Genomic DNA, 13,033 nt, shown 5'->3' on the forward strand with positions numbered 1-13,033 from the left:
CAGCTTTACTCTTCAACTTACTGGACCTGATTCCGACACTTGGAGCTGCGACTCAGTTCAGTTCCACACTCCTCACAGGAGCTTGTACCCGCTCACCAAAGACACATAGAACAGACGTTCAGGGGACGAAAAGAGGAAACACTCTCCATATTCACACTCAAACATCAAACTCATTCTGAAGCTGCTATTTCAAGGTAAAAAAAAGTGGCATAGTGTTGCTCTAAATCTGGATTTTATGGAAATGAAAGCTGTAACACTTTTCTAACTACGTTTATGCAAAGGCTGTGTGGAATATCCACATTATTAGTCACTTTAGATGAGATTAGTAACGAGCACGGTCGCGGTTTACACTTTGCCATATGTTTGTGAGCACACTGTTTCCCACTCAAGTGCCCTGCTGAAGTCTTCTTCACAGCCAGTTTCTGTTTCAGCCTCTGCTCTGCACCAGACGCTGGGCAGCGAGGAATGAAAGGAGTCAGAGGAAATTGAGAACACATGGACTTGAATGTGGAATTCCTGCGCTCTCCTTTTTTTTTTCCACTCGCTCAGGCAAATTCTTTGGAATCAGCGCATTATGTCCAGGGATGAGTGCCAAGGCGGAGAGCGGGCCTTTTCTATTTTTCCTCTGCAGCCCTGGAGGGGTAGACCGGGATATCAAAGCCTATACGTGCACACACACAAATCATACAAGCATAGCAGATCGCTCAAACCGTCCTTTTCTGTCGCACACCCACGTGCACACAGTGAATACACACACACACACACACACATAGAGGGAGCGTGGAAAATGCATCCCTCAGAATGTATCGCAATCAATGGACCATTCAGGCATAATGTTCCTCTCCGCTGTCTGTGTGTCTCAGTCCCCTCCTGTGGACCGACCAACGTGTCTGCCTTCGCCACAACCTCCAGCAGCATCCTGGTGCGCTGGTTTGAAGTTCCTGAACCAGACAGAAACGGCCTCATCCTGGGCTACAAGGTCTGTTTGTGCTTCGTCATCGGTTATTTAGTCACTAAGCAGTTAAAACAACATCTCATTATTATTATTTTTTTTTAGAAATGTGAGCTATTTTAGGTTGTGTGCAGAGCTGCAGGGTCATGTTATGTGTCCATTCCTCCTGTTTAATCCACCCCTCTTTCTCTCTACCTCCTCTGGATCAGGTGGTGTACAAGGAGAAGGACTCGGACAGTGCCGTCCACTTCTGGACCGTGGAGGGGAACGCCACGCACAGCGTCCAGCTCACCGGTCTGGGGAAATACGTGCTCTATGAGATCCAGGTTCTGGCTTTCACGCGGATTGGAGATGGACGGCCCAGTTCGCCGCCCATCCTGGAGAGGACTTTGGACGATGGTGGGTGCTCAGGAGAGAGCGGCACTGCGCAGTGAAATAATATTATTGTTACTGAGACATGAATCCACCTGACAGCAGGTTATTGAAGTCATTTCTCCTGTGATATGACATGTGGTTCATTGTTCTTGTCTGAAAACCTTAAAGGAGACTTTGTTTTGTGTGTATAGAAAAAGTTTGCAAAGTTACAAAGTCTGCAGTGAAATAGTATTCTTAGTATTTTCTGAACATTAAAGCATCAAAGTAATTAGATCTTTGAGCAGAATGTTTTCTTTTATCAAGTCATGGCTCTTTGAGAAACTTCTTGAATATTCTCCATTTTTCATCCTTTGCTCACTAAATTGGAATTATGAAATCTCGAGTCATAATAAATATGTTGTTTTGTTTTATGCTTCCGTGCAGTTCCAGGACCTCCGGTGGGGATCCTGTTCCCTGAAGTGCGGACCACCTCAGTCCGGCTCATTTGGCAGTCCCCCTCGCAGCCCAACGGCATTATACTGGGTTAGTAAAATATAAAATCCTCCACATTTCTCGGTCAGTTTTAGGATCCAGTCTAAAACGATGTGGTTTGTTTGAAACACTGCTCACATAGTTAACTTTATTCAGAGTTAATGGACCATCAGGACCACAACTGTCAGTCCTGATTACTCTCAACTACTAAATACTTTTTGTTATGTTTTTATTTTTCTGACATTATTAGTTGAGGGAAATCAAATCTTGTTATTTTCCCTCGTTGCTGTAAAGGGAGTTGGATTCTGTTGTTAGCTAATGGGGGATTTCCTTGTGAGCGTTTCATTAATTATACATCTGTCAGATCAGTTATTTTTAAATTGCATAATATGACAGAGACACACAGGAACCGATGCTGAAGGAATCAAAGCTGCTTGTTGCTTTGTTCGCTCTTCATCTAATTGTTCGAGGAAAAAAACCTTCACAAACAATGAATGCTTCAAATACCTCAAGTATATTTTTCCGCCCAAGATTAAATGAACCACTGAGCGACTTCCTCCGATGACATTTGTTTGTCCGCACTTTCTTCTCTCCAGCGTACCAGATCACGTACCACCTCAACTCCACCAACAGCAACACGGCCACGGTGGACGTCCTGAGCCCGAGCGCTCGCCAGTACACGGTGACCAACCTGAAGCCGGAGTCCATCTACGTGTTCCGCATCACGGCGCAGACGAGGAAGGGCTGGGGCGAGGCGGCCGAGGCGCTGGTGGTCACCACGGAGAAGAGAGGTGAAAGCAGCTCAGTTAAATTTAAATTACATTTTGAAGTAAAATCATCTGTAGTTCAGTAAACATGAGATTCTCGGAGCAGATACAGGTGTGTGATCACAGTAATGTGCCAAGACTCCATTGTGCTTAGTTCATTTCCAGTTAACAGTCCAGTAAGCAGATGTGTCTTCTGCCCTTTGGGTGTTTGTGGGAAGCAAATCCGTCCATCTGCTTCCCTCCAGGCGCGTTGGCGACTGTTTACTCTGCAGCTATCCGTCCTCCGCTACTCTTCATTCGTCAAATTTGCACTTATTTATTTCCTCGGCTGTGCAACGTAGCAAATGCAAATGCGAGCGGAGAGCAATAAGCAAATGTGCATTTCTTTCAAAAACCGTTCATAAGAGCCACAGCTGTTTCTCTCATTCTCTCCATCCTTTGATTGCATTGATTTACCACGTCTCTCGTCCAACGTCTCTTTGTGTGCCTCTGTCTGTGCCTCTGTCTGTCTGTCCGTCCCTCCCAGCTCGACCCCAGCCCACCAGCCGTCCCGTGGTCCCTCAGAAAGACGTTCAGGCCCGTCAGGTGTTGTTGTCGTGGGAGCCGGGCAGCGACGGCCTGTCCCCCGTGCGTTACTACACAGTGCAGCTTCGAGAGCTTCCTGAGAGCAACTGGACCGTCCACTCTGCCTCCGTCAACCACGAGGCTTCGTCCTACATCGTATCCAGGTAGAGATGATGATCAGCCAACAGCTTCCAGTCACAGCTGTAATGCAGCTACTGAACTGTACTGTCATCCCTCAACAATGTCCTTACTGTAAAAATAAATAATCATGTGTCCTTGGTTCGGTTTAGAAAACAAACAATGGATTAGTCCGGTTTCAGTTTGAATTCGCCCCAAAAATACTTTTATGGTTTCAAGATCGATCACAATTAATGTCCTTTGTCCTTTGTCCTTTGTCCTGTGTCTCCCCCCTCGAAGGCTGAAGCCCTTTACGTCCTACCAGTTCAGAGTGAAAGCCACCAATGATATAGGAGACAGCGAGTACAGCGAGGAGAGCGAAGCCATCACGACTCTGCAGGACGGTAAGACCGACATCACGAGAGGACGGGAGCTAAAAACCAAGTCTTTCAGACAGAGGCTGAACAGAGGAGCTGCAGCAGGGAGCAGTTTGGGATGTTTACTGAACATTAGAGCATGAAAATATTCTCAAGTAATAACACAAATGAAAATTATGAATCATATGAGCATAATATTTTTTCATTTAATGTCATTAAAGGGCTATTAGCTCAGGATAAAGATTTAAGCTTGGATCCATACGGAAAAAAAAAAACACCCACCAGCACATTTAAAACTCACTTATCATTGTTTAATCTGCCAAGTGTAAAAGTAAAGGTTGTGGTTTTAGAGGAAGTGATTTGTTTCACTCGACTGTCGAACCCAAAATGTCAAACTACGACTTTAAAAATGAAATGTTCTCTATTAAACATGGTCATCTCTTAAATATACAGTACACAGATATGCTAATCTATATTTATATGTTGAGTATCAACACTAATGCAAAAAACGAGGCTTTGCTCTGTGAAGGAAAAGTGTTTTGCCTGCATGAATTACCCCCCCGTTGTGCTACAGACACTTCTGGCAGAGCCACGCACCATCTGCAGTCACCACCAGACAAGAGGGCAGAGTTAAAACCTTGGCAAAGTTTGCCCAGAGTCGCTTTCACCGACAAAAGAAACTTTCGCTCCACTGATCTTTCCAGCTGCGGTTTTTAGACTCGTCCGTTGTGTGTTTACGCTCCATGAAGGCCACTGCACACGGACCGATAAAGCATCTTGAATTTTTGCACGTTTTCGGGTCAACTTGGCTCACTCGTCTAACTTTTTGTCGCTTCAGCGCCCGACGAACCACCGGCCATCCTCTCCGTCACGCCGCACACAACCACGTCGGTGCTGATCCGCTGGCAGGTAAGAGCAGACAGTGGGTTTTCTTTATGTTTCATTGTTTCCAGAATCCACTGAAGTCTGAGAGAGGGGCCGCTAATGAGAGAGCGAGGCAGTGCAGAGGGGAGGCCTGTACTTACGCTCTCTCTAATAAAAAAACACCCTCTCCCACTCTCTCACCTGAATTAACGGGTCATAAAGAGGAAAAAACAGGAGGCTCCGAGCCACAGTTTTACTTTTATGGGGAACACTTGTAGAGTTTATCAGGATAGAGAGGTGCTTGTTTTCTCTCTCTCTCTCTCCCTCTCTCTCCTCCTCCCCCCCGGGCGTGCTCTCTCATGTTCAACCATGGGGGATTTCTCTGTGTTACTCACCTGAGGATGAGCTCACTCTCAGTGGAGCTTCATTTTATTTTTCTTTCAATTACGGTAAGTCTCTGCAGTGATGACACATTAAGGGAAATGAAGTGAAGCTTAACAGTGAAGACACACAACGGTAAAATGTCTGTTAAGGTGAAATTTACAGTGTAAGACCTCAATAAGAGTGAACCCCTGGGTCCCGTGCTGTGCTCTGGAGATCTACAGGGATCTACGTCCACAAAAAACAAAGTTTCAAAGTGCTTTGGAAACAGGATGAAAACAATAAAAACCCCATCATGAAGATAGACACTAAAATAATAAAAGCAAATAAGACAAAGCTTGCAATAAGACTGTGTGCTACAATTAATTAAAGGCATTTGTAAAAATACATGTCTTAAGAAATGAGGAACAGCCGGCAGAGCTCTGGTGGAGGATCTGAACGAGGCTGCCTCCAGAGGGGGGGGGGTCCATTCAGCACAATGCAGCTGGGAGATAAGCCATGAAGTGCTTTAGAAGTAATCAGTAAAATCTTAAAATCAATTCTTAAAATAAATGGTGACCAGGGAAGTGAGGCTAAAACAGGGCTGATGTAATCTGGTCTCCTTGTGTTTGTCAAAAAGCAGAGCAGCTGCAGTGTTGTACAAGCAGAAGGCGTGAAAGTGCTTTTTGGCTTAAGCCTGAATACAAGGAGTTGCAATAGTCTAGAGGAGATGAGATAAAGGATGGATGACATTCTCCAAATCAGAGAAAAGATAATAGATCTCATCTGATAGAAGCAAGACTGAACTGCATTGTCACTCAGTAGAGGGCTTATCAAATTGAACACTCATATCAGTGCTCATAAATGTGCCTGATTCTTATCATCAGGATCCATGAATTATTATTCTCGGGGGAAAGTTGTGAAAACGTTGTCCAAACCAAACATTTAATGGGATTCCTCCGTGGAGTTTATACGTAAACGTCTGTCTCACAAACAAACGGATAGAGGGGAAAACACATAGTTTGTTATTTAACCTTTAACTACTTCCTGTGACTCTTTTTTCCCGCACAGCGCCCCTCTGAGGAGAAGATCAACGGGATCTTACTGGGATTTCGGATTCGATATCGTGAGCTGCTGTACGACCGTCTGCGGAGTTACTCAGTTCACGCCATCAACAGCATGTCCGGCTGGGCTGAGCTCACCGGTGAGGAACGACTCTACCACTCACACTGTAGCTCTGTGTAGTTTAACATTTACATTTAGACTAGCAGTTTATTGCCTTCATTTTTTAAATGTGAGGTCCGATTTTATCCCCGTCGGAGGAAAACCTTCACAAAAGGCCGATATTCTGTATCCAAAGATCTCCCCCGCTGGACCTGATACTTCCCAGTGTGTGATCAGCAGCTATCAGCAGCAGGCTATTATTACGTTTACTCAGGAGTCCCTCTGTTTGTACAGCTCTGTGCAACTTAGCCTATAATTTTACAATCATGGAGTCATTCAGGGGCTCACTCAGAGCTGTGATCACTGAGATTATGTGGGTTTTTGTCGACAGTAGCGATGCCCTTCTCGACAATGAAAATATTAGAACGCTACCGTCCACTACTTTTTTATTTTTATTGCTTTCTATTTCTAACCTCTCCACCGCAGCCCCCTACAGTATCCGGAATCTGAGTGATTCAACCCTGATCCAGTATGAGTTGGACAGTAAGTGTTGTTATCTCTCTGTCTCTCTCTCTCTCTCACACACACACACACACACACTAATTAGCTTTAAAGAAAGTCTTTCTTTCTTTGAATTTCACCATATGTCTCAAGCACTCTGCAGCCTTGGATAATGATGCGGGGAAAGGCAGAGTATGGAGCACGCAACATTTGGCTGCATATATTCACATTTCCTCGGTACAAACACTTCTCCTGAGGCCAATGGAGGCACTTTGTACACAGACATTCTTGGACACGGACTTAACAAGCCTTCCTAGCCCAGCACACTCCTTGGTTCGCACAAATCTGCTTATTTGGATGAGCACTACAAAAGCAGATGGCTGTATATACCTAACACAGTCTACGGCCACATAATTGCAGTGTCCCTGTATTTCTGAAGTGGAAATACCCCAAAAGCTTTGCCCAACACTAGAAACTCAGCGTTCACTTTCCTGCAGCAGTGTCCGTGTCCTCTATTTCAGTTTTCAGTCTGAAAACAGCTCCACTGATTGTTTGTTCTTTACTGGAGGAAGGTGACCGACCCCCTGCTGGTTGTGAAAATAAACTTTTAAAAAGTACAATCCATAATTTGGTGCAAATCTTAATTTCTAACTTTCCATCCCTTTTTGTTTCCCTCTGCAGAGTTGAGTAAACACAAGCGCTATGAGATACGCATGAGTGTATACAACGCTGTGGGCGAGGGGCCGACCAGTCCACCGCAGGAGGTGTTTGTGGGAGAAGCCGGTATGTACACTTCCTGTCAACACAAAACTGTTTGACCACCCTCGGTACAAGTGGATGAGACGTTTCCATACAGCTGTTGCTCTTGGCAACCTGTGGGGTTTATATTATCTCCTTTAGAGTCGGGCTAAGATTTCAGAAGCAATTTGTCTTTCTCAGATCCCAGAGCTTTTTCTGTGAAGGATGAATGAGTTCAGGTTTTATTTTTGCTTCAAGCCATGACGACAGCTGAATGAGCAAACTACTGATAATGCACACAAAACCTAGAGGGGCGCTTGGAGAGCACACAAGACTGATTGGCTAATTCATCACCATATTACAGTTGTTGAGATCATTTGACTCCGTACCAATCACCTGTTTGTAGATATTAGCACATACAGCTATTCCCGCTAATTTACAGACAAACTGGCACTGGAAACATGTTTTTTCAATATATAGTTATGGTACATTATGGTTTGTGTGTTGACAGTACCTACAGCTCCGCCCCAGAATGTGGCCATCCAGTCTGCGACAGCCACCCAGCTGGACGTGACGTGGGACCCTCCACCTGTGGACGCACAGAACGGAGACATCCAGGGCTACAAGGTCACATTAACAGTTTTCATTTAAACCTCCAGCCAACAGCAAATATGTTATTGGGCCCGAGGAGAAAAATTTTGTATATGCTCACTTCTTAATAAGCAAGAATATTGTGTTCTGTTTTTATCATTGTATAAATATTTAAATGTGTTTGTGGTTCACAAGAGAGCGTGTGAATTTGATATTAATCACCATTAAATGCACATTTTTGCTGCTTTAGCTAACACTGTTTTCCACGGGGGCTCCCAATGAAATCTTTCCTCTGTTGCTCACGAAAACATTTATAGGGAATAAAATGAAATTGCGCTCGTCCCTTGAGGGAGTTTGAAACGGTACTGGGTTTTATAAAAGCAGAAGCAGCGTCTGCGGACATACATTGATATGTATTTATGCCTCTGTTATCCCATGTAGGTTTACTTTTGGGAGTTCCAGCGCAAGAATGAGACAGAGCGGCTGCGGACTCTGTTCATGCCTGAGGGAGGAGTGAAACTGAAGAACCTGACGGGGTACACCACCTATATGATCAGCGTAGCCCCCTTCAATGCAGCTGGGGACGGACCCCGCAGCGCACCAACTAGGGGACGCACTCAGCAAGCAGGTAAATCAAACCACTAGATACCAATAAACATGCACAATATTCATTCATATATTGAATGACTTCAACAGCAGAAGCAAATAGTTCTGAATGTACATATGATGGAGAGGCACCGAGAAGAACGAGACAAGGTAAAAACAAATGAGACGACAGGACGACATGACTGAAGCAGATAAATCAGAGCACAAATGGCGGTGTTCGTTCATTTTTCATATTTCTCTGCTGAAGTTAGTTGGGAGAGTTTCCTCAAAGTGGATGAGTCAACCATGAGGAAAGAATTTGGATGATGCTAATCGTTGCTGTCAGTGTGCCAAACGCTGTTAGCGGAACCACACACTGAGCATAAGTTCCTAATCAGCAAACCTACTCTGAACTCGTTCGATCTCCTGTTTTGTCTGAAAAGTAGACGGCATGAAAATTCTGTGAGCGAGCGCTCTGTCTCGAGACATGCCCCGTCTACACACACCACCAATCTAACTTTTCCATTATGCATTGCTCTTTCTTTCTTTCTTTCTTTCTATCTGGTGCAAGTTTGCACTTCATCTCAGACGAGTGAAAAGCAGGAGAATGAAGGTGTTCTCAGAATCTTGGTTTCCCTCGTGGGTGTTCTCACAACGAGGAGGCAGATGACAAGCCGGAAGGGGGAGGAGGGGGGAACAGCTATCCCATCTTTTCAGGAAACAAAGAGACATTGTCTTTTGGAAGCGTCTCAACTCCTGCTCGACAAGTTTAAACACAACAGGGCAAACAGTGTTTCGAGCACAGTGGTGTCACAAGCTCAGTCAAGTGTAATGGGCCCCGGAGGCTGAGAATGGTCATTGTGATTGTGAATTAGAATGACCTGGGTCAGATAGTATTTTTATTTGCTGTTTAGCCTTTTAACCTGTATGCAGTCTAGAAAAATTGTGGCGATGACCTAATCAAGGCAGTTCAATCGGTGAACAAGGACACTCACTGCAAGGCATCTCAACCAATCTCAGCCAATATCACTGAGTTAGAACGCTGCAGTGCCAGCACAGTAACAGCAGGAGCCGTTTAAAAGTGCCTGATACAGACTCTGCTGAGGAAAGTAAAACTCTTTTCAAGTTTGTTAAACACAAAAAAAACATTTGCTGTAAAAAGGAAATAAAAGCAGCAGCGCAGATGTGTGGTACAGATGTTTGGACTGATTTCCTCGGCTCGGATCCACACGTTGGATAAGCTTTGGCCGAGTTTGGACACAAAAAACAGGATGTCTGTCAGGTTTGAGTTGGGTTGGTTTTTCTCTCCTTGTACGAGTTGTGGCTAAGAATTGTGGTCTGAGTTAAACCAATATAATAGTCTTGAGTATTGAGTCCAGTCCCAAATGTAACCTCAACAAATTGTCCTGTTTTGGTTGCTGCAGGTGGTTGTTTTATAAAGTGTGGCCTCAAATGAAGATCATGGAAAACCTCCAACTTCCTTTAAGCATTCCTACTTTATTGACCTTTGACCTGTGTATCTTCCAGCTCCCAGTGCTCCCAGCTTCATTCACTTCAGTGAGCTGACCACCACCTCGGTCAATGTCTCCTGGGGCGAGCCAACCTTCCCTAACGGCATCATCGAGGGCTACCGTCTGATCTACGAACCCTGCACACCTGTCGATGGTAAGCCCTCCTTCTTAACTATAACACTTCTGCTTAAAGTGGCTGCTTGCTTCTCTAAAAAAAAAAAAAAAGCAACATGCACACTACAAGATCTAGAAAGATTATAAACTAATGTTTGTACAGGATTTGACCAGATCAATCTTGTGGTGTGCATTTTTCACCTTGACCTAAACAGCTCATATGTCATTGCAACCTTATACGTCTTCTTCTATCATCAAAAATAATACGTGACTACAAAATGCAAACATGTTTCCCACTACTAATTCCATTAATGTGTATGTGTGTGTGTGTGTGTGTGTGTGTGTGTTGAGTGTGTTCCCACATTGCCTGGCCTGTGTAAGACCTGCTCTAAATGTGCTGTGTTTGTCTAGAGTCTTCAGTGGCCTGTGCCGACTGTCTTCACTCCCCCTCCCCCCCAGGCGTCAGTAAGACAGTGACGGTGGATGTGAAGGGGAGTGGGCCCCTCTGGTTGAAGCTCAAGGACCTGGCCGATGGCATCACGTACAACTTCCGCATCCGGGCCAAGACCTTCATCTACGGGCCAGAGGTGGAGGCCAACATCACCACAGGCCCCGGAGAAGGTAGCGGCACTGGAAACTTAAAGTATTTGAGTCACTGGTTTTAAAAGCTTTACATAAACGCTTAATTACTCTTCCTCAGGAGCCCCTGGGCCGCCTGGAGAGCCCTTTATCACACGCTATGGTTCAGCCCTGACCATCCACTGGACCAGCGGGGACCCGGGACGTGCTCCCATCACACGCTACGTCATCGAGGCAAGACCTTCAGGTATGTGCATCATCTGTGTAAGGACATCAGGCAATCACAATCATATACTTACCTTTCTTTATTGAGAGATATGTCGGGAGTCTAGAGTTTCTGTCAATGACAAAACATGGCACTGGTGGAGGATCGTCTCGCTTGAACTATTGGCAAACCTGCCCCCTGCGATTTCCTATGCTACTGCTCAGTTTCCGCACTTATACTGAGGAAATGAACAAAGAGCAGTGACAGAAGGTTCCTTCTGAGCATAAAGAAGCCTTTAGATGGTTTGCTGCCTCAGTGTCCCTGGTTTTTTAACGGGTTATTGATCGAGGTGTTGCAGTTCAGCAAATTGGCATCCGGTTTCAGGTGTGATCGACAGCCTTGGGCAGGGTTAAGAGGGTGATGGATGGTCGGTGGCTCCCAGGGGAGGATGTGTTCCAGGACTTCTGGGTGACAATTGAAAAGGGCACTTAATTCTATATTTAAGGAGCGTTACTCAGGAGTGTTGGGTGATATTGAATAGCTAAGGGTCAAAGTCCAGGGGACAGTGAAGATGGTTAAACCAGCTCCACACACCCATTCCCCTCTTCTCCTCTGATGCATAAGCCAAGTGTCATAACTCTCTGCATACTCGTACAAATTGATGACTTGTTTTTGTCCTCGAATCAAATTACATCAGCTTTTCTAACTTTCTAACAGAGTTCAACAACATGACTGATGAACTCTGGCGCTTGTTTATGTTTGCACACCCCATTAAAAGAGTCAAACTCGCATTGATGTTTACAAGCAGCGATGTGTAATAAATGGTCTCAGACAGGATTTCCAAAGCAAGCAGGAAGCCATCTAACATTGCTTAGTTTGAAATATGACCACGCCACTATTTATGATGTAGATTTGGTGGCTGTAAATTTTACGGGAGCATTGAAATTGATGGATTGTTTAATATTTGTGGGAATTATGAATTACCCTGGGAGCTGCCAAGCAGACCGGAGCCCTGCATCAAACAAATAACCCGTTAATAAAGATATAATGGCATTGTTTAAATGTTTTTGCAACTTCCATAGTCTCCTCTAACCCTGACTTGCGATCCACAGATGAGGGATTGTGGGATATCTTAATCAAGGACATCCCAAAGGAAGCAACATTGCATACATTCAACATGGACATCCTGAAGCAGGGGGTCAGTTATGACTTCCGAGTAATCGGAGTGAACGACTATGGCTATGGCTCTCCAAGTCTACCCTCTCCTTCTATATCCGGTGAGCTTTTGTGGATTCAGACATCGCAGAAATACAAGCAGATGTTTAAAAAAAAAACAGCAAATTGAAATTCTTCCTCTTGTTTGTTTTACTCAGCCCAGAAAGTGGCACCGTTCTACGAGGAGTGGTGGTTCCTGGTGGTGGTGGCTCTGGTGGGGCTCATCTTCATCCTGCTGCTGGTCTTCATCCTCATCATCAGGGGGCAGAGCAAGAAGTATGCCAAAAAGTCTGAATCTGGTGAGTGCACACAATTTCACAATTAAATGGAGTGTTTAACAATCACAGAAGGATTCTACCTTACTTTTAAACTGATGTCAGACAGAGCCAAGAATCTGAAAAGTTTATTTTTTCTTATAAAAGAGAAACACTTGGTTATTTGCAGTTATTAAACACAGAGCGGTGAACTTGAGCTGTTTTTTTTGAGAGGGTTATATTGATGATTCTGAATAAAACTAATTATTGACCGAGTGGCAGACGAAGAAAGAGGCAGAGCGGGAGAGACGTAGGGAAGCGGGAGCAGGGGGGCATACTTGTCCATTCAGTGCAGCTCTGACATCAGTGGGTATTTCCCTTTGCTCAGCACTTCTGTTATAGCTGTTCAGCTGCCAGGCCGGGGAAGGGAGGGGGGGTCCCTGCGGGTCACTGCCCATCTTTCTGACTGACAGAAAAAACAAGAGGTTCCTTCTCATTCCAACACAAAGACGCTCTCAAAGCCTCCATATCCCCCTCCAGGAATCCGGCCCAGGCCACTGGACCTACCCAGTGGTTTTTATTTTTCTGGGTATTTGCATAACCACCCGTTGACCTCAAGTAGCCCTGCAACAACCACGGAGGTCTTGGACCCCAGAAACTCTCAGGATCCCTGAAAGTGTTTCTAACCTGCAGCACTGTTCTCTCCTAACATTAACCTGCTGCATGGAA

General features: G+C 44.9%; 1 protein-coding gene across 1 annotated transcript in view; it reads left to right on the forward strand.

The window, feature by feature from the left end:
* Window positions 1-13,033, forward strand: part of sdk2b (sidekick cell adhesion molecule 2b) — a 225,367-nt gene that overhangs the window by 198,924 nt on the left and 13,410 nt on the right. Inside the window, 17 exon segments of the mRNA XM_069517620.1 lie at window positions 864-979; window positions 1,162-1,351; window positions 1,751-1,849; window positions 2,395-2,589; window positions 3,092-3,293; window positions 3,547-3,650; window positions 4,462-4,532; window positions 5,919-6,051; window positions 6,498-6,554; window positions 7,194-7,295; window positions 7,762-7,877; window positions 8,283-8,469; window positions 9,954-10,091; window positions 10,511-10,672; window positions 10,752-10,877; window positions 11,948-12,112; window positions 12,209-12,349. Of these exon segments, the coding sequence (XP_069373721.1) occupies window positions 864-979; window positions 1,162-1,351; window positions 1,751-1,849; window positions 2,395-2,589; window positions 3,092-3,293; window positions 3,547-3,650; window positions 4,462-4,532; window positions 5,919-6,051; window positions 6,498-6,554; window positions 7,194-7,295; window positions 7,762-7,877; window positions 8,283-8,469; window positions 9,954-10,091; window positions 10,511-10,672; window positions 10,752-10,877; window positions 11,948-12,112; window positions 12,209-12,349 (2,304 nt within the window).

Source organism: Paralichthys olivaceus, chromosome 21, assembly GCF_024713975.1.
Source record: "Paralichthys olivaceus isolate ysfri-2021 chromosome 21, ASM2471397v2, whole genome shotgun sequence".
In the NCBI taxonomy this organism is placed as follows: Eukaryota; Metazoa; Chordata; class Actinopteri; order Pleuronectiformes; family Paralichthyidae; genus Paralichthys; species Paralichthys olivaceus.